Below are 20236 nucleotides of genomic sequence, written 5' to 3' on the forward strand. Positions count from 1 at the left end.
AATCTGCCAATTCAATTCACTCCATGTGATGTCAAGAAATGGCTGAGGGCACTAGATATAGCAAAGGCTACATGCCTAGGTAACATTCCAATTGTAGTGCAGAAGACTTAAAGAATCATCATGCCTCTAACCAATCTGTTCCAGCACTTACATCTACTTAACCTGGAAAATTACCCAGGCACACTGTACACAAAAAGTAGGACAAATCCATTGTTACTAATTAGTTGCCTGCCAATCCATCTTAATCAGCAAAATGATGAACAGGTCACACTGATCAACATGGATTGCACCAGGACCATTCAGTTCCAGCCCTTGTTATACACACTTTTGGTCCAAATATGGATGAAGAACACCTAATTCTAGGAGGCAAGGTGGGTGAAATTGTCCTTGATTTTAAGGCAGCATTCAACTATCAGAGCCATAATAAAATTGAAGTCAGTGGGAAATAAGGGGAAAATTCTCCATTAACAGTATCACATCTTGGACAAGGCAAGACATCTATGGTTAGACCAGGGACACTGGTGCAGAAGTTCCCAAGGGAAGTGCCCCAAGCCCAACTACTTTTAGCTTCTTCAGAAACCATCCACCATCAGTAGATTAAAAATAGGGATATTCATTGTTAACAGTACATTCAATTTTCCAGTGGAAGTCTTCAGAAAATAAAGTTGTCAGTATCCCCTGTATTCGAGGATACAGACAAAATTCATGTAAAGGATGACAGAAGGCAAGTAACATTCATGCTACACAAGTGCAGGGCAATAGTTAACTCTAATAGAGAAACTCCTCGCCTACTGTAGTGATAACTTCACTAAATTAAACAGGATTATGACAAATCTCCACAGGGCAGGCTGGTCAAAAAAAAAGCAAGAGCCCATGGAATCCATGGGAGAGGGAAAAATTAGATCTAAAATGGTCTGTGGCAGGAAGCAAAAGGTAATGGCTGATGGATGTTTGTGACTTGAGGTCATAACTAGTGGGGTTCCACAGGACTCAGTCCCTTGCTTTTTATTATATTGATGATTTTGATTTAAATATAGAAGCCGTATGATTGTTTGGGCACAAAAACTGCGCACATGATTAACAATGAATAGGAAAGTTATAGACTGCTGGAAGCCATATAGTCCTGTCAGCTGGGCAAAAAAAAGTGGCAAATGGAATTCAATCCAGGGAAGTGCACAAGTTGGTGGTCCAGGGTGCAGCAAGAGAATATATAACAAATAGGTGGATATTGAGTACTATAGAGGAACAAAGGAAACTTAGACTGTAACTTTTATATAGCAGAACTGGTCAAGGTGGTTTCAAAAGGCATACAGGAAGCTTTCCTTTATTAGTCAATCATAGAATGCAAGAGTAAAAGTTATGCTAAACTGTATACGATATCAGCTGGGTTAATGCATACAATTCTGGTCATCACATTACTGGAATGTTGTGATTGTGCTGGAGAATGTGTAAAAGAGATTAACAAAGATGTGGCCAGGCTGGAGAAATGTAGTTGAGGAAAGATTGTTTCAGCTAAGGTTATTTTCTTTGGAACCGTGCAGCTGCTGAAGGGAGAGTAAAAGATTATGACTCTTGATATTGTTAACAGGAAGGATTCTTTTCCATTAGTAGTGTGAAACCCTGGGGTTATAGATTTAAGTTACTATTGGAAGAATTAAAGGGGAAATGAGGATAGGGTGGTAGGGGTCTAGATGTCTGAAGGGGTGCTTGAAGCAGAAAGCCATATTACGTTTAAGAAGTACTTGGATATGTACTTGAAGAGCCATGACCTCCAGGGCTACAAACCTAATGAAGAAATGTGGGCAGTTCTTTTTTTAAGTGGGCCCATTGGCCTTCTGTGCTGCAAGTTATTTTTTGATCAAGTTTCCTGTCAGTTGCCACCTGGTGCCACCCAGAAACTCCAGCCACGAACACTGTAGTCATGAGAGCAAGTTCGAGGCTGGTAATTCTGCTCTCAGTATTTCACCTTGTGACTATACAGCAGTGGAACCCATGAACAGGCTCTTCAGCCCACAATATTTGTGCCAACCATGATGCTAATTTAAACTGCACATTTGCTTACACATGATCCATATCCCTCCTTAACCTCTGTTCATGTGTCTAAATGCCTCTTAAACAATGCTATCATATCTTGTTCAACCTGTCTACCACAAGTTTGTCCAAACGCTCTAATCTCTCGCTAATACTATCTAATCCAGGCAATATCTTGGTGGACCTCTTTTGCACCCTCTCCAAAGCCTTCACATCCTTCCTGAAATGCAGTGACCAGAACTGCACACAATACTCCAAATGTAGCCAAACCAAAGTTTTATACCGCCATGACATGACTTGCCAACTTTTACACTCAATGTCCCAACCAAGGAGGCAAGCATTCTGTATGCTTTTTTTTAAACCACCCTATCTACTTGTGGTGCAACTTCTAGGGAGCTACGGACTTGGACCCTAAGATCCCTCTATACATCAATGATCCTAAGGGTCCTGCCATTTACTGTATAGTTTCCTTTGACATTTGACCTCCCAAAGTGCAACACCTCACACTTGTCTGGATTAAGCTCCATCTGCCACTTCTCTGCCTACATTTCCAACCTGATATCTTGTTGAATCCTTTGGCAACCTTCTACCCTTCTACCACTATCCTGACTTCCATGGTCATGCCAATTTTGAATCCAATCAACCAAGTCTCCATGGATCCCATGTGCCTTCATCTTCTGGATCAGCCTACCATGAGGGACCTTGTTGAAGTTTTAATGTCCAAGTATGCAACATCCATTGCTCTACCCTCAATCATCTTCCTCACCTCAAAAAAAACTCAATCAAGTTTCTAAGACATGAACCCCCTGCACAAAGCCATGCTGACTCTCTCTAATAAGTCTATGCTTTTCCAGATACAAGAAGATCCTATTCCCAATATCTTCCCTACCACTAACACAAGGATCACCAGTCTAATTTCCTTGTTTGCCCATTGCTTTTCTTAAAGATGAATGACATTGGCTATTCTCAGTCCTCTGGGACCTCACCTGTGGCTCATCATTTTCTCCAAGGCACATCAAGAATATGTTGGGATATCTTCCATTTGCTCAGATGAATGCAGCCTCAACATGCTTAAGTTCAATAGGATCCAAGACAAAGCAGTCCACTTGATTGGACATCCTCCCCCTAACCCCCCCAACCATTGACTGGACATGGGTGCAACACACATCTACAAAATATGATTAGTTGCTACAGCCATGTTCAAATTCTCAACCTTTGCCACCTAGCACAAGAACAGCAAGAGAACACCACCACATGCAGACTCTCCCCACCACATCAAAGTTGCACAGCAATCTGATTGCAGAGTAAGTAACTACCATTCTGAACTCCTTACTGAACTGATTGAGGGAGCACCTTTGCCAGAACGAATGCAGTCCAAGGCAACTAAGTACTACCTTCTCAGTCAATAAACACTGGCCTTGCAAGCAAAGCCCACACCCCAAAATTTATCATAAAATATTTCCTTTAATCATAACTAAAATACACTAGAGGTCAGTTGAGCTTGGACATTACTATATTTCCCCACAGGCCAATGCAAAATTAGTTCACTGAACTAAATGGTGTGCTACACAGTGATAAAAATACAAGTTCATTCCAATACAGGCTGGACTTTTAATCATTTAAATTGAAACCATAAGACACTAATAAGACTTAAAGGCCTAGAAATGGCAATGTTTTCTCTAAAAATTAAGTGTACAATATTTGTACATATGTACATTCAAACACTCAAAATATGGAGATCACTTTTTAGAACACTGACAAATTAGACTTACATCCTATGAAGTTAACTCAAAACCAGCTCTTATCCCAAATGGAAATTTTTGTTTGAAATATCAAGTTTCTGAACCAGTTCCCTCACCTGCAATGTCTGCTGCAGCTGCTGCCACACGTCTTGTGGAACCTCGTTGTCAGGAAGTGAAAGTAGTAGTTCAAAACAGCTCCTAAAATTGTTAAAGAACATCAGTAATCTGGCTTATTTTTAAAGCTCCAGAACAGTTTTACTGAATATATTACACTATCACAGTTTCCAATTAAATGACAAATGATGGCACTTGCCAACAAAACTGGTCAAAAATTTTTGCAAAGCTTCTAAAAATTGTGCGAACAAGCCACAGAACTTCATAACTATAAGCAGCTTTGCTGTCAAAACACCAGTCTTAGTGTTTTCATGAAATTCAATTTTGTGGTTTTATATATTTCACATGATTAATTAACTCCCTTAATGTGGTTAGATCCAGATTTAAAGATAACTTGATGTCTTTAATGTCACTGAAGGCACAAGGGGTACTGATCAAATCCATCTGCAGCAAACATTTTACAAGTCGTATGCCATTACAGGCCATGGAAATAGTTAATCATAAGTAATCCAGATTCCACACAGTTAAAAGATTCTTACAGCTCCAGTTTCTTAAGTAAAGCTATCAATTGAAGAGACACTTACACTGCTAACTGACCAAGTACAAAATTAATGTGAGCACACTCTGTAGTTAGGTAAGGCCTTGCACTTGTGTAGCTCTGGATAGAAATCCGATAGACTTCCAATAAAGGTAGGAGTTCTTCAGTAGCTTTGTATTTTTCACCATATTGTATCAAGATCTGCAGTGGGGGAAAAGAAGTGGTTATTAAAGACTCCAAAGCAAATTAAAATCCTACAATCACAGATATACAAGCAATTTAATATGTGCTTCACTCAGTAAATTTTTTAAGGACTTTTAGTTGCCATTTGCTGGGACTTCAGATTCAGAGCAACACTTGCAGGAAGAACTGCAGTTGTAGGAAAATAGGAGACGATATTTGAGCACATCCATGCAGCAGTTAATTTAGTGGGAAGGCAGTTGGTACTGCCAGTTTCCAAATAACATTCAATCCTCTTTGTCTTACCGACTGAAACATTATCTAAGTTTAAGGACTGATTTTTTTTTCTGTAATGGACTGGAGCTATTCTTTAATTAGGCAAGATACCAGCTTTGCATAAGTACACTTTCAACAAGGTTCTCAATTCTGTCAGAGAACAAAATCAATTCTTTTCAGGTAAAGGAGTGATTCACTTGCATATCTTTCAATCCAATGTACTGCATTTAGTGTTCACAATGTGGCCGCCTCTATATTGGAGAAACCAGTCATTGACCGGGTGATCGATTTGCAGAGCACCCAAGCTCAGTCTGCATGAGTGGCCCTGACCTTCAGGTTGCCTGCCATTTTAATTCACCACTCCATTCCCACTGACCACTGTGGACTCCTGCACTATGAGACACAACACAAGCTCAACATACTTTTCATCTGCACATAATACAGTCTCAATACTGAATTCTCCAACTTCAGATAACTTGCTCTTTCTTTCTGTTTGTATGAGGGATGGCCATGTGTACTATCTATTCCTCTCTCCCCTATTTTTTCCCCTTTATTCATTTGTATATTCTGGCTTGCTCAGCACATCCCTGTAGGCCAGGCTCTACAACATCACCCAAACTTCATGACATAAGCAACACACTAAACAGACAAAGGAGCTTAATTCTCCATTCAATGGCTACTTCATTTCAACATATCAAAGACATTCCCTTTGTTTCATACATTGCCCTCCCCTACCTTCTTTGCTACTTAGACCAACTTGCTTTCTCTCTTTCTCAGTTCTGACAAAGAGTCATTGACCTGAAATGTTAACTGGTTTCTCTTTCTACAGATCCTGCTTGACTGGCTGAGTTCTTCCTGCATTTCTGTTTTTGCTTGAAAACAAAACCACTGCCATTTGGGAATGGTGAATGCCCTGTCCCATCCAAAATAGCACCACAACTTTAGCACAAAGGTTTTTGTTTTACTTTAATGAAATGTTGAATGCTGATCTACAGGTTTAGTTATCATATATTTATCAATACTGGCAAACACAGATTTATTTGGTGGATCCCTGGCCCATTGACAGGACAATCACCCTGATAAGGTGCAGACTGTTTTTCTGAACATCTGGATCATAACATGAAATGGAATCATACATCACCAGTGATGAAAGAGAAAACTTTGATTTTCAAGCCTACTCCATACAAGAACTCCTAGAAGGAAATTTGAAGGACAAAAAAAATCAGAACAACCACTGTGTCTAATCTCTCCCACAGTAACTTCTGAAATGCCTTCCAGCACATAAAAAAACTCCCAAGGAAAGCTGGGGATGATATTAGCTTTATGCCACCTTTCAACTATTGGATACAAGGTGCAGTATAAATGCATACTTTGTTGACTGCAATTTTCACACCCTACAAGAACAATGAATATTATAATCACAGGGCTGCAAGTTTTGACTAAAGGATACTTCCATTATTATATTTTGAGTAGAGTCAGCAATTCGTCAAGCTACTTAAAAATGTACTTGAGCTGCAAACAGATCAGAACTGAACCAATTTCCGCTTTACAAAGGGCAGCATAACAGACTTGAGCTAGACATTCTCCAATTCAATGCATAACAATTCAGAACAATGGCTAGCAACTATAGGCCCAACAAAATCAAAGCAGAAACTCACAATGAAGTTTCCCTTTCAATAGGGTAAGAAATCTGCATAAAATACTGTTTCCTCCTTTCAAATAAATTTTCCATATGATCCTCCTATAATTTATTGCACTATATTCCTGAATCTGAAATAATGCTTACATCACATCAGAGTGTATAGCAAAATATGGGACTGTCTTTTTTTGAAACAGTCCCGTATCAGTAGTTTACTGTTGGTCCGTCAAATAATTACCTTCTCTTTTCAGGTACGATCTTAAACAATCTCTGGTCCCAGGCTTCAGCCACACACCAAACCACATCCCAAGACCATTGGGATCCATAAATGATCAGGAACACAAATACATACATATGACCATATGCGTGTACTCAGAGGAATAGACCCAAGTCCCTGCAGCCTGCTCTGTCACTTAAAACTACTAAGGCTGACCTAATCTCAAGTCTGCATTCTTATCGACCTATCATAACCTGCCCCTTGCTTATCAAGAATCCACCTCTGCCTTAAAAATATTCAGAGAGGTTTCACCATCCTTTGAGGAAATGCATTCCGAAGACTCATAGCCCCCAGATAAAAATTCACCTCGGTCTAGATGAAGGGTCACAACCCAAATTGTCGTGTCCATTTCCCTCTGCAGATGTTGCCTGACCCACTGAGTTCCTCATTTTTTTCTTCCAGACTCCAGCCTCTACAGTCTCTTGTGTCTCCATCTCACATTTTAAAATGGGCCATCCACTACTTTTATGATCTAAATGTTAAATTCTTCCACGAGTGTCATGAGTCATACAGCTTGAAAACAGGCCATTTGGCCCAGAATCCATTTACATTAACTCCAATTTTACTCCCCCACATTCACATCAATTCACCTTCACCGCTCCTCCCTAAGATTCTACCATTCTACCTATGTATTCGGGTCAATTTGCAGTGACCCTAACCTACTAACAGCATGTCTTTGTAATGTAGAAGAAATCAGGAATATCATGAAAAAACCATGCAAACCCCACACAGACCACAGCAGGTCACTGGAGATGTGATGCACTCTGCCACTTTTGCCCCCTTCTAAATTCAAGTGGAAACAAGCCAAGCCTGCCCAATCATTCCTAGAACAACCCATACATTCCAGGTATTGGACCAGCAAACATCCCTCGAACTACTTCCAACATCTTAACATCCTTCTTTAAACAAGGAAACCAATGCTGCACTCCAGATGAAGTCCCATCGATGACATATATAATGGAAGCATACTCTCCCAACTTTTGTGTTCAATTCCCCCAGTAATAAACTATATCATACTGATATACTATTTTTAATTAGTTGCTCGACTTACATACCACCTTTTGTGTATCACGCACCAGGACCCCAGATCCCTCTGCATCTCAGGGCTTTGCAATCTCACTGTTTTATTTTCCTACCAAAATGGACAAGTTCACATTTTCCCCACAATATACTCCACTTGCTAGATCTCTGTCCATGTTAACATACCTTCCTTATGTCCTTCTCAAAGTTACTTTCCTACCTACTTGTGTCATCAGTAAGTTTAGCAATAATAGTTTCCGCATCTTCATCCAAATCATTTATATAAAATTTTGGAAGTCGAGACCCTAGCACTGATTCCTGTGGCACCAGTTCATTACATTTTGCCAACCAGAAAAAAATAATTAATGCATATTCTTGGTTTCCTGTTAGCCAGCCAACCTTTTAACCAAGCCAATATGTTACCCTTAAATCACGAGCTTTTATCATCTGCAATAATCTTTGTTGATGTGCTTTATCAAAAGACTTCCGGGAATCCAAGTATAGTATATCCACCTTATAACACAACTTCTTCTTTGAACTCCAATAAATTGGTCAAACACAATTTCCCCTTTCACAAAACCAAGATGACTTTGCCAGATTGCCTTGAAATTTAAGTGCCCTGTTATAAAATCTTTAATAATAGCCTGTAAGATTTTCCCTATGACAGTTATGATGCTATCTAGCTTGTTGTTTGTTTTCTGCTTTGTTCCCTTTTTTAAATAAAGGCATTACATTTCCTATTTGCCAATCAAATGAGACCTTCCACAAAGCTACAGAATTGTGGAAAATTAAAACCAATATGTCAATTATCTCACTAACCACTTCTTTTAAGACCCCAGGATGAACACGAGGATCCACAGACTTGCCAGTACACTGCTCCAAAAATTCTCAGCACCACTTCCCTGTTGATTGTAATTTTCTTGAATTCTTTCCTCCCTTCCAAATTCAGAGCTATTTCTAAGATGAACTAGCGAGCACCGATTTTACAAAGACTGATGATTATTTCTAATGGTTTTCCAAACTGAAGATGCAACATAGCAATGAGCACTTACTCGTAAAAGTCACTCAGCATCTTTCAGATAAATAGCAAAAGACTGAGAATTAATAGCAAGTATACATGTAGATTTCTACAACTGCAATCATGATATTTGCTAAACTGCAGTAGGATTGAAATAAGCATTTGGATATTGACTCTACTCTTAGCAGAGACAGGCATATTTACCCAAGTTCATTTTTTTAAAAAAAAAGCTATTATTGTAAGGCACTGGAGAACTGATTCACTATTTTCCTTGTATGACTATAGTAGCCTCTTTTCCACTAGCATCGTACATTTCCCAACTCCATTATAATGTGTCTATAAATATTTAGAAGCATGCTAAAATACAGCTCAAGACTGCACTGGCATAGTTCCTTCCAATGCAAGGAGGAAGCTGCTGAGCACAGAGGTTAAAAAACTGGACTCTGAAGTGATCTGAAATGCAAATAAACTATTCAGTTCCTCAGTAATTTCCAGGGGAAATGAGAAGCAATCAAGAAGTAATCTGCAGTGAGATAACCAAGCCATCAAAGCAGGCAATCATGTGATTTGGTTTAGTATCCCTCTGGAGGCATAAATATGTGAAGTTATGACAAACGTTCACAACTGACACAAGGTCTCAGATCTGAAACTTTTAAGTGATTCTCTTTCCACAGATGCTGCCTGGCCTGAGTGATTCCAGTATTTTATTTCATATTTCCAGTTTTTATATTTGATTTTCACCATCAACTCCATGACCCTTACACAGAAAGTATCTAACATGTTTTAAAGCGAAATGCTTCGGTAAGTGCACGATAAACTCAACACAACTACCTTTAAGGGCTGCTTATACAGATCATATTAACATATATATAAAAAACTGGCACCAACAGCAGTTATTCTAATTAGTTTATGATGCTTGATGCACTTTATTCCAGATGCACTTCACCCCATGACTTTTTCTTCAAAATGTAGGAGGTGCATTTGTAAGCTAGGAGACAGTAACACTGCTCTTTAATGATAGTGTTTCAATGAAATCAGAATATTGTAGAAAAAACACCAGCTTGCCAAGATTCAGTTTTACCAGGTCTTTGCTTAACTCTGAATTAAAAAAAACAGAAAGGAGCCTTTATAACTATTGCCATTTTCCTTACAAGACCACCCATACAAGTCAATAAAAGCAAGCTCTAGGTTTTTCTTAAAATCATAATGACTTGATTTAAAAATTGAGAACATTGTTTTGTATGTTTGTATAAAGAATACAGCATTTGGTTTCTGATTGATCAAGCTTGGAACCACCTATTCACCTCCACAGTATCAAAAGATTCCATTTAACTGCACAACGTACACAGTAAAATATAGTTTTATTTTCAAACAAGCCCTCATCTACAGAAAATGCTTGGACAAAATCTCAGGATAAAGCACATGCACAAAATCAGAAGGCTAAATTAATGGGGTTTAGATCACATGTACTAAATGTCTTCAATATTATTGTAAAAGTAACTGGAAATGTAAGGGTTAATAATGTACAGCTGTTATAGCTTCAACCATGGTGTGACTATAGTTGTGACTGCAAGATGTGCAAATACTTGAGTGAAACAAAGAAGTGCTTAAGGCATATCTTGTTTTGCTAAAGTTTGCCGTAAGCAACTGCCCAAGTATGTGCAACTCCGCATGTAGGTATCTTTAGATTAAGTATAAAGGAGGGACACAAACATGTAAATCTCTAAGGGGAAATCAGTACAGAGCTCGGGTTACACTGTTTACTCTTTCTCTATCCCTCACTCCCGCTAGCGTTAAAAAAAGCACTTATTGTATGCTCCTTGGTTCTGCTATTGTCTACTTTATTACAGCACGGATTGATTTTCACATTATTAGTAGATTTCAGCTAGGACACTGATAGGAGCACCGGGGGTTTAAGCAGTACCTGGTTTTCCAGTTCCAAAATTCAATACGGCTCAGTTCTACTAGAATCTTACTAGCATAGACATAGAATGCATGTTCATTTTCAAGTTAACCTGACAACTCCTGGAGTACCAAATCAAAAAACAAAATTCAGGAAACAATCAACAGCTCTTTATCCAAGTAGCAAGGAAGATTGGACTCAAATTTAAGGATTAAAAATAGAAAGAATGATAACGATGATACACATCAATCGTTTGAAAAGAATAAAATCATAACTCTTGATCCTTTACGTAGATTATTAACAAATCACAAGAACTGAGCAATTTTGAGTTGATTTTATTTAAGCACCACATGCCACCAAGATTGCATCCAGAGAAGACTACAGATAATAAGAGTAAAAACAGTGCTCGCCAACAGTTACAACAAGTAGTTACAAGTCGATTCCCATTACAATACATGACAATGATGAATCAATGATCAGTGTACAGGGCTTGATTAATGTCAAGCAAAATATTTTAACTTCATTTCTTTCAAGAACATCTATGGCAAAGGAGATTAATATGCATGATTTAAGTGAGAGATTTTCCATTAGTTACAACAGCAACTACTTATTGTAATTCAGTCTTCCACCAGCCATCTGTCAAAAAACCACCTGAAGACCACCAAGTTTCTAATCAGATGTTTAACAACAATTTAATATACATTTTCTCCTTGCAGCCAGAGGCAACAATTCCAATTTCAATTAGAATTTTTTAAAAAATTGAGATTTACTGGACTGACCACCTGCTTGCAAGATTTTGAGCAGTAGAGTCAGAATTTCTGTAATTAGGAGTATTTCATCACCCAGTTAACTTGGCCAGGAAAAAAACTGAACAAAGTCCTAAATTTAATAAAATAAATCTGAAGAGCTGCACCCCAAATTGCAGCATGCAACCACTATGCATAGCTTTTTTCAACCCCACTAAAGCCATTCACTCTGTCAATCTGCATTGTGAGCCTCCACGTCTTGGCATGCAAGCTGTAGTTTTAACCAAGGGGGCCAGAACAGGCTCAGTCTCTGTGGAGACAGAATCATTTCTTGGTACTATTTCTCTCTAGTCTTTAAGCACAGTGCTATGCTCAACTTCAACAAGGTGCCTGGTTGTTCTACTAAAATACTACAATTAATTTCTTAGATTAACTCAAGGGATTGGAATGCCAAATGAATTTTCAAATCATAAAATTTTAATTGAAAATTATCAAGTGTATCTTGGTATAATGATATTAAAATAAAAGGCAAATGCCCATTTAATATTTGTCCAAATAACTAATCTAGAGGGCTAATAGGAAACCTTTCCACCTACACTGACTACAGCTCAGAACCAAAATGGAATACAAGACAATGGTTGCATATCCCTGCATTCAAAGGCCAAACTCCAAGTCATCATTGACTCATTCACTGAGACATACAAGAGAATGAACTTTACACTCAACATCCACAAAACACAGGTCCTCTACCAACTCCCCCTGCTGTTCATCACCACTGTCCAAAGGAGGCTGTGTAAGTTTAAAAGGATTCTTTACCATTCACACTGAATAAAAGCTTAAAGGGACTAGATCATTTTGAAGGAAATTGTATCATACACCAACGTGACAAATGGGCAAATTTTGGCTGGGTTGCATGCAGATTAACTGAGGATCCTCAGTACACATGCCAGAGTCAGAAGTAACAATTATACACAAAGATATCCTGCAGACTAAAACCTTGGGACATATACCATGTGGTGAAGTTATCCTGCAGCAATTCCCATCAAGTAAGCTGCAGATGGCAATCAACTTCAATTGAGTATTATAGGAACATCTTTTTATGTAAGGATGGAAAAATAATGGAATGATGGAAAAACAATCAGGCAACTGGGAAAGTACTTGGAACTGCAACATAGCATTTATGTTAACACCAAAACCAGAGAAATATTTCACTATTGTCCTATTGAAATAATACAATCAAGTTTTCAGATTAGTTTGAGGGATTAGAATTCCAAAAGGTGAATTTTCAAGTCGTATTATCTACGGACTTAAAATTTCAAAAAAGTTAAGAATTTCCAATCAAGTGCATCTTGGTAAAAACACATTAAAATCAATGTTAGTGATCACTGATTTAATACTTGTCCAAATAACTGTCCTGCTGCAGTTTAGCAAGATGTTCATACTTGCAGAGCACAAACTTCTTTCCAGAGCCAAGATCTGAACTTCCTTCCGACTTATCTTCATACTTTTGGCCATGCATTCAGATGGAATTTCATGTGTTTTTCTTACTAACAAATGCTCTCCACTTCCAACTCATTCACTGGGTGCTAAATACAGTTTAAAAAAAAACTTAAATACCAAGAATTAGGAAAGATCTGTATCACAGATTTTCATGGAAACTTAATTTTAATGTACGCCCCCAAAACATTTCATCAAAATTAAACATTACCCAGAATATTTCATGCAGCCAAGTGACAAGGGTGTTACTGCAAGTATACATAGGCAATTTCCATTCCAAGTGTGGATACAGCAACCAAGCTAAGTGCAAATAAAATTTTAGCATATCATTTAATAGCAGCCAATATTACAAAACATTAATGGAGCTGAGTCCAAAAGAATCACATTCCTGAAAAGTCAAGATTTTCTTTTTACAGTAAATGTACTTCTATGGAATGTGCTTGTAGGACTTTATAAAAAGTACGATTTTTGTTTTGCTGCACGATTCTTAGTTGTGAATTCCCTTTACAATTAATTGTTTGTCATTCTACCAAATTAAAGCAATGCTGCCAAAATATTTTCAGTTCCAACAAGATGATATGTTTACAAAGTAATAGTTATAGAAGAGGTGTCATAATTAAGACTTTTTAGAACACTCATCATACAGGCATTGCACCCAAGACTTTGAACTGTGATCTCAAAAGTTCTCCAATCTGCTGCTGGGAGTATCAACTGTTGTGTATTTTATTTGCATCTTTCATTACTTTTTAGATCCATTCTTTTAAATTGAATATTAGTCAGACCAAAAATAAATTATTAACAAAGATAGTCTGGAAATTGATGTACAGGAAATGTATTTTTTATTATACTAATTTTTTTCCCCCAAAAGTTATTGTATTGCACCTTCAGCTCATCTGGCCTGCACAATGAAAATATACAAGTTACATTTGCTATCACACAAGCACAGATCCAAAATGCTACTGGCCTTTATTACAAGTCCTGGATTGTCACTGAAGGCAGGCACCAATAGGATTTAGAGAAAGATTTTTAAAAACTTCTCTTATCTTCCCAAATCTTGTGTTCAATAGGAACTAAAACAGGACAGGATTTGTTTTCACATGGTAGTTCTGTGGTTACTTACAGAGTGAGGCAAGTTAATATGTCATTGAAACTTCCTCAAAATCTACAACAAAGTCAATAATATAGCTTTACAATCCATAAGAAACACTGTGGTACCTGGAACGTAATGCAATGAATTGAATCCAATTCACAATTATTTTTTTAGGCAAACTCAAATACTGGACTTACTCAATACTCCACATTCATTGAATCGTCATGTTCCACTGAAGATTGTTTTGCTGATTGAAAGTTTTAAGAGATATTGCTTTTCACGTTTCATTACATTTACAGTTTACATTCAGTCAAAAGACAGCTTCTCACTGTAACTTCTACCAGATTTCCAGTAATTTTATCTTGAATTGATTTCAGAAATTTATACGAAATGGTGAAATTAATAACTTTGCCGACAGTCAAATTGGAATACCAGCTTCTGCCTTCACTGGAGAACCTGCAATAAATTAGTGCAGAAGTCTGACTCTTTAACATCAATAGATGAGCAACACTCAGACAACTTCAGCAGAATCATTTAACAGTAATAATTGTTAACATGTATAAACCTGACCCAATTAGCTCAGAAATCATTCACATATAACCATGGAATTTCTGGGTCTCTGTTCCTCTCCTTTCTCTGCGTATCTGCAAGCTTGAATATCACTAAGTTACTTGCACTCTTCAAGGAAGGAAATCTGCAAATCCTTACCTAGTCTGACCTATATATGACTCCACACCTACCAATGTAATTAACTAGTAACTGCTTCCTCAGTTCAGAGCATTTGGGATGGAGATTCTTGGGACTGCCAAGGGCATTCACATGCCACGAATGACTAAATTAAAAAATTGCCAGCAACTTCAATGGCTACAGTAAATCATATTTTTTTAATTAGTTAATTTAATAGATTTTAATTAGAGTCAATTTAATTGATGTTAAGTGTTTTCTAGTGTTTATAAGCATTTTGCAAAATGTTAGATTAGTAATCTTTGACCACAATTCAATTTTAACCTGAGCTTCCCCTTCGCTAAGTGATTTTTCAAATAATTTTCAACAAAGCTGAATAGTAGAATTAAGCACAAGTGGTATTCAAGTTATCAACAACTGATCCATTATCCAACTCACTAAGACAACACTTCATTTATCCTACCAATTAACTATTAATCATCCAACAAAAGGTGTCTTCACAGCAGCTTTAAGATGCCTTAAGGGTTTGTTACTTCATGTTTTGTGGCCATGTTTGGTCTTCCCAATTGATAGCTGGCTCCATGTCTGGATTACTATAAGTACTACTCTATATTAACACAATTGCATAACTACTGAAAGTCCCCGGTCACCCATGGTTTCCTTCTGTGTCACAACTTGACTTGCCACATTTAAGATGCACATTAGTTAACTCTACCTGGCTGGCTTGGAATGAACACGATTGCAGGACGCTGCCGTACTAATAATGGTCTTCTCAATGTTCTGAAATGTGTTAGGATCTTAGATTTCTGATCAAGAAATCTTGTCCTTGAACAGTTTTAAAATGGCCAAAATTTCCAGGTATCCTCCAGGTTTTAATCCAATTACTCGAGAAAGAGTCTTTGGGATTTTTAATTATAGGGACTATGCAAATGCAGATTTTATTGACTAGTTCTTGGTAAGTAACTTGCCAAGGTTTCCTCAAGTTCTATGTCTGCTTCAGGCATTGAGGAGAAATAGTACATTTAAAATTTCCACCATTTTACTAAATTATTAATTTCAACATTTTCTTGTTCAATTTATCACATTTTTTGCTAATATGGAAGCTCAAAAAAGATCAGACTTCTTTAGTACCTAATTAAGACAGCATTATCAAATTTCTGGAAATTTACACAATGGCATGGTCTTCACCTTCTAGAGTTGCTGCACGGGTTTCTCTGCTGCTCTAACATCCCAATGGATGTGATATCTTGTCGCTTTATCATTGACTGTGTTCTTCAACTTTTAGAAATACTAACTGGAGTTCATTCCCCTGCGCTCTGCATTTTTCTTGTTTTACACAAGCTAACATTTCTGCTTTCTGGCAATGTAATCTATTAATATTCATGGTGACACAGTTGGCATCTTTTCAAAAGGTTCGGCCCACATTACAGATTTTGGCACAAAAATTTAGACCAATCTTGTATTACAGTATTAGTGGAGTGCAACTTTCAGCTGAGATGTTAAATGGCCTTTCCCAGCAAGCCCAAAAAGCATCACTATATTTTGAAGAGGGGCAGGAGAGAATGGCGGCCTGGCCCTCCCTTAATCAACACCACTAAGAACAGATTATTTATTGCCAAACTGCTGTTGAAGTGAAGTAGTTAAGCACAGATCTACGACAGATCAGAGGCACTGTATTACTGTTAAAGTGTTTTAGGACATCCTGAGGTCATGAAAACTACTATTTAACTCTAATTGCTCTTGCTAACATTAACATGTGTTAACAGCACATTGAATTGCTGGAAAGAGTGCATAGGTTCACCAGGATGTTGCCTGGGAAGGAGAGACTGGAGAAGCTGGGTGTTTTCCCTGGAGCAGAGGATGTTAAGGGGGGAAATGGCTGAGGTATATAAAATTATGAGGGGTATAGATAGGGTAGACAGCAGGACTTTTCCCCATAGGATAAAACTAGAGGTCATAGATTAAGGGTAAGGGGCACTTAAAGGGGAATCTCAGGGAGCCCTGTTTTTTACCTAGAGTAGTGAGTACATAGAATACACTGCCTGAGACTGGTGGAAGCAAGTTGCTGACAGCATTTAATAAGTGCCTAGATGAGTACTTCAATCACTTTGGCCTAGAAGGCTATGGGCTGGTGAAGAAAGATGAGACTAATACGAATGGGTGCCCCATGGTCAGTGTAGACAGCGGGCCACATGGCCTACTTCCATGCTGTATGATTATGAATCTTGTCCTTTATTCCCACTAACTTCAGCTTAAAGTTGCACCAAGGAACTCTTAAAATACGAGTTCCAAAATTAATAAAGGATTCTTTAAAATTAAAAGTGAAGTCTGTTAAAAATGTAACAACACAGAATCACAGAATGATGAAGAAAGCCATTTGGCCCCATAGGGTCCAAGAACAATCCAGCTGGTCTCACTCCCTCACCCCTTCCTCCATAGCCTTGCAAATTCTTATCCAGCATCCTTTTGATTACTATCATTGAAGCTGCATCCACTGCCACCCTTACATTGTGTAAAAATTCATGTTCCCCTTAGTTTCTCTATCAATTGCCTACATTCTTTTTTTATTTATTTACAGCGTGGTAACAGGCCCTTCCGGCCCAACGAGTCCACGCCGCCCATTTTAAACCCAAATTAACCTACCTATACGTCTTTGCAATGTGGGAGGAAACCGGAGCACCCGGAGGAAACCCACACAGACACAGGAGAACGTACAAACTCCTTAAAGACAGCAACGGGAATCGAACCCCAATCGCTGGCGCTGTAATAGCGTCGCGCTAACCACTACGCTACCATGCCACCCCCCTGCCCCCCCCAAAAAAAACAGGTCTTGATTTCTCTTCCAATGAAACAATTTTTCACTATCTACAACCTTCAGGATTTAAAGGTCCCCATCAGCTAACTACGCAATCCCTTCTATCCCAAGAACAATGCCAGTGTCACCGTCTATCCACATAACCAAAATGCCTCATCCGGGAATCATTTTGACAAGTCTTCGACTCCCTCTCCAAGTATGGATCCAACAACCGAATACAATTCTCCAGATGAGGCTTCATAAAGGTTCATCACGACTTCCTTGCTCCTATATTCTATATCCTATATTTCTTTCAGCTCCTCCCACTTTCTCCAAACTAAGAGCTAGAAAGGGGCGAGAGGTCCTTGGCGAGTAGGTTCAAGGAAAACCCCAAGGCGTTCTACATGTATGTGAAGAATAGGGGGATGACTAGAGTGAGGGAAGGACCGATCAGGGATGAAAGAGGAAACACGTGCCTGAAGTTGGAAAAGGGAGGGAAGGGCCTTAATGAATACTTTGCTTCAGTACTCACCAGTGAGAGAGAGACCTTGACGTTTGAGAGGATGGCGTACGATAGACTGATACGCTAGGGCATGTCGCTGTGAGGAAAGAGGATGTGCTGGAACTATTGAAAAACATTAGGATAGATAAGTCACCGGGGCCGGACGGGATATATCCATGGTTATTACGGGAAGTGAGGGAAGAGATTGCTGCGCCTTTAGCAATGATCTTTGCGTCCTCACTGGCCACAGGAGTAGTGCCAGATGATTGCAGGGTGGCAAATATTGTTCCTTTAAGAAAGGGAGTAGGGATAACCCTGGGAATTACAGACCAGCGAGTCTTACTTCAGTGGTGGGCAAATTACTGGAGAAGATTCTTAGAGACAAGATTTATGGGCATTTGGAGAAGCATAGGCAGATTAGGGACAGTCAGCATGGCTTTGTGAGGGGCAGGTCATGCCTCACGAGCCTGATTGAATTCTTTGAAGATGTGACAAAGCACATTGATGAAGGTAGAGCAGTGGATGTGGTGTACATGGATTTTAGTAATGCATTTGATAAGGTTCCTCATGGAAGGCTTATTCAGAAAGTCAGGAGGCATGGGATGCAGGGACACTTGGCTACGTGGATTCATAATTGGCTCGCTCATAGGTGGTGGTAAATGGATCATTTTCTGCCTAGAGGTTGGTAACCAGTGGTGTTCCGCAGGAATCTGTTCTGGGACCCCTGCTCTCTGTGATTTTTATAAATGACTTGGATGAGGATGTGGAAGGGTGGGTTAGTAAGTCTGCTGATGATACAAAGGTTGGTGATGCAGATAGTGTCGAAGGTTGCTGTAGATTACAACAGGATATTGATAGAATGCAGACCTGGGCTGAGAAGTGGCAGACAGAGTTCAACCCAGAAAAGTGTGAAGTGATACACTTCGGGAGATCGAATTTGAAGGCAGAATACAAGGTTAATGGCAGGACTCTTAGCAGTGTGGAGGAACAGAGGGATCTTGGGGTCCACATCCATAGATCCCTCAAGGTTGCCACTCAGATCCATAGGGTTGTTAAGACAGCACATAGTGTGTTGGCCTTCATTAATCGGGGTATTGAGTTCAAGAGCCGCAAGGTAATGTTGCAGCTCTATAGAACTCTGGTTAGACCACACTTGGAGTATTGTATTCAGTTCTGGTCATCTCATTATAGGAAGGATGTGGAAGCTTTGGAGAGTGTGCAGGGGAGATTTACCAGGATGTTGCCTGGATTGGAGAGCATGTCTTATGTGAATAGGTTAAGTGAGCTAGGGCTTTTCTCTTTGGAGAGAAGGAGGATGAGAGGTGACTTGTACAAGATGATAAGAGGCATAGATCGAGTGGACAGTCAGATTTTTTTCCTATGGCAACAATGGCTAACATGAGGGGGCATAATTTTTGAGGTAATTGGAGGAAGATAAGGGGGATGTCAGAGTTAAGTTGTTGTTGTTTTTACAGAGTGGTGGGTGCAGGGAACTCACTGCCGGCAGAGGTTGTGGAGGCAGATACATTAGGGACATTTAAGAGACTCTTAGACAGCTACATGAATGATAGAGAAATGGAGGGCAATGTGGGAGGGAAGAGTTAGATAGATCTTAGAGCAGGATAAAATGTCAGCACAACATTGTGGGCTGAAGGGCCTGTGCTGTGGTGTAAATGTTCAAAAGGTGTAGCCATGGGCACTCGCATGGCCCCAGCTATGCCTGCCTCTTTGTTGGTTGTGTGGAACAGTCCATGTTCCAAGCCTACACTGGTAATGCCCCCCCTCAACTCTTTCTCCGCTACACTGATGACTGCATTGAGGCTGCTTCCGGCACCCGTGCTGAGCTCATCAATTTCATCAACTTTGCCTCCAACTTCCACCCTGCCCTCAGCTACACTTGGTCCATCTCCGACACCTCTCTCCCCTTTTCTGAATCTGTCTCCATCTCTGGAGACAGATTAGCCACAGACATCTTCCACAAACCCACTGATGCCCACAGTTACCTTGACTACACCTCCTCCCACCGTTACTTGAAAGGACACCAGCCTCTTCTCCCAGTTCCTCCACCACATCTGTTCCCATGATGAGGTTTTCCATTCTAGGACATCAGAGGTGTCCTCCTTTTACAGTAACTGGGGTTTCCCTTCCATCACCATCAATGCTGCCCTTACCTGTATCTCCTCCA

General features: G+C 39.2%; 1 protein-coding gene across 1 annotated transcript in view; it reads right to left on the minus strand.

The window, feature by feature from the left end:
* rlf (RLF zinc finger) overlaps window positions 1–20236 on the minus strand; it is a 54024-nt gene that overhangs the window by 16182 nt on the left and 17606 nt on the right. The window contains exons 2-3 of the mRNA XM_052036433.1: window positions 4472–4626; window positions 3890–3971 (exon numbers count right to left, since the gene is read on the minus strand). Of these exons, the coding sequence (XP_051892393.1) occupies window positions 3890–3971; window positions 4472–4626 (237 nt within the window). The remainder of the gene's footprint in view (window positions 1–3889; window positions 3972–4471; window positions 4627–20236) is intronic.

Source organism: Pristis pectinata, chromosome 22, assembly GCF_009764475.1.
Source record: "Pristis pectinata isolate sPriPec2 chromosome 22, sPriPec2.1.pri, whole genome shotgun sequence".
Taxonomy (NCBI): domain Eukaryota; kingdom Metazoa; phylum Chordata; class Chondrichthyes; order Rhinopristiformes; family Pristidae; genus Pristis; species Pristis pectinata.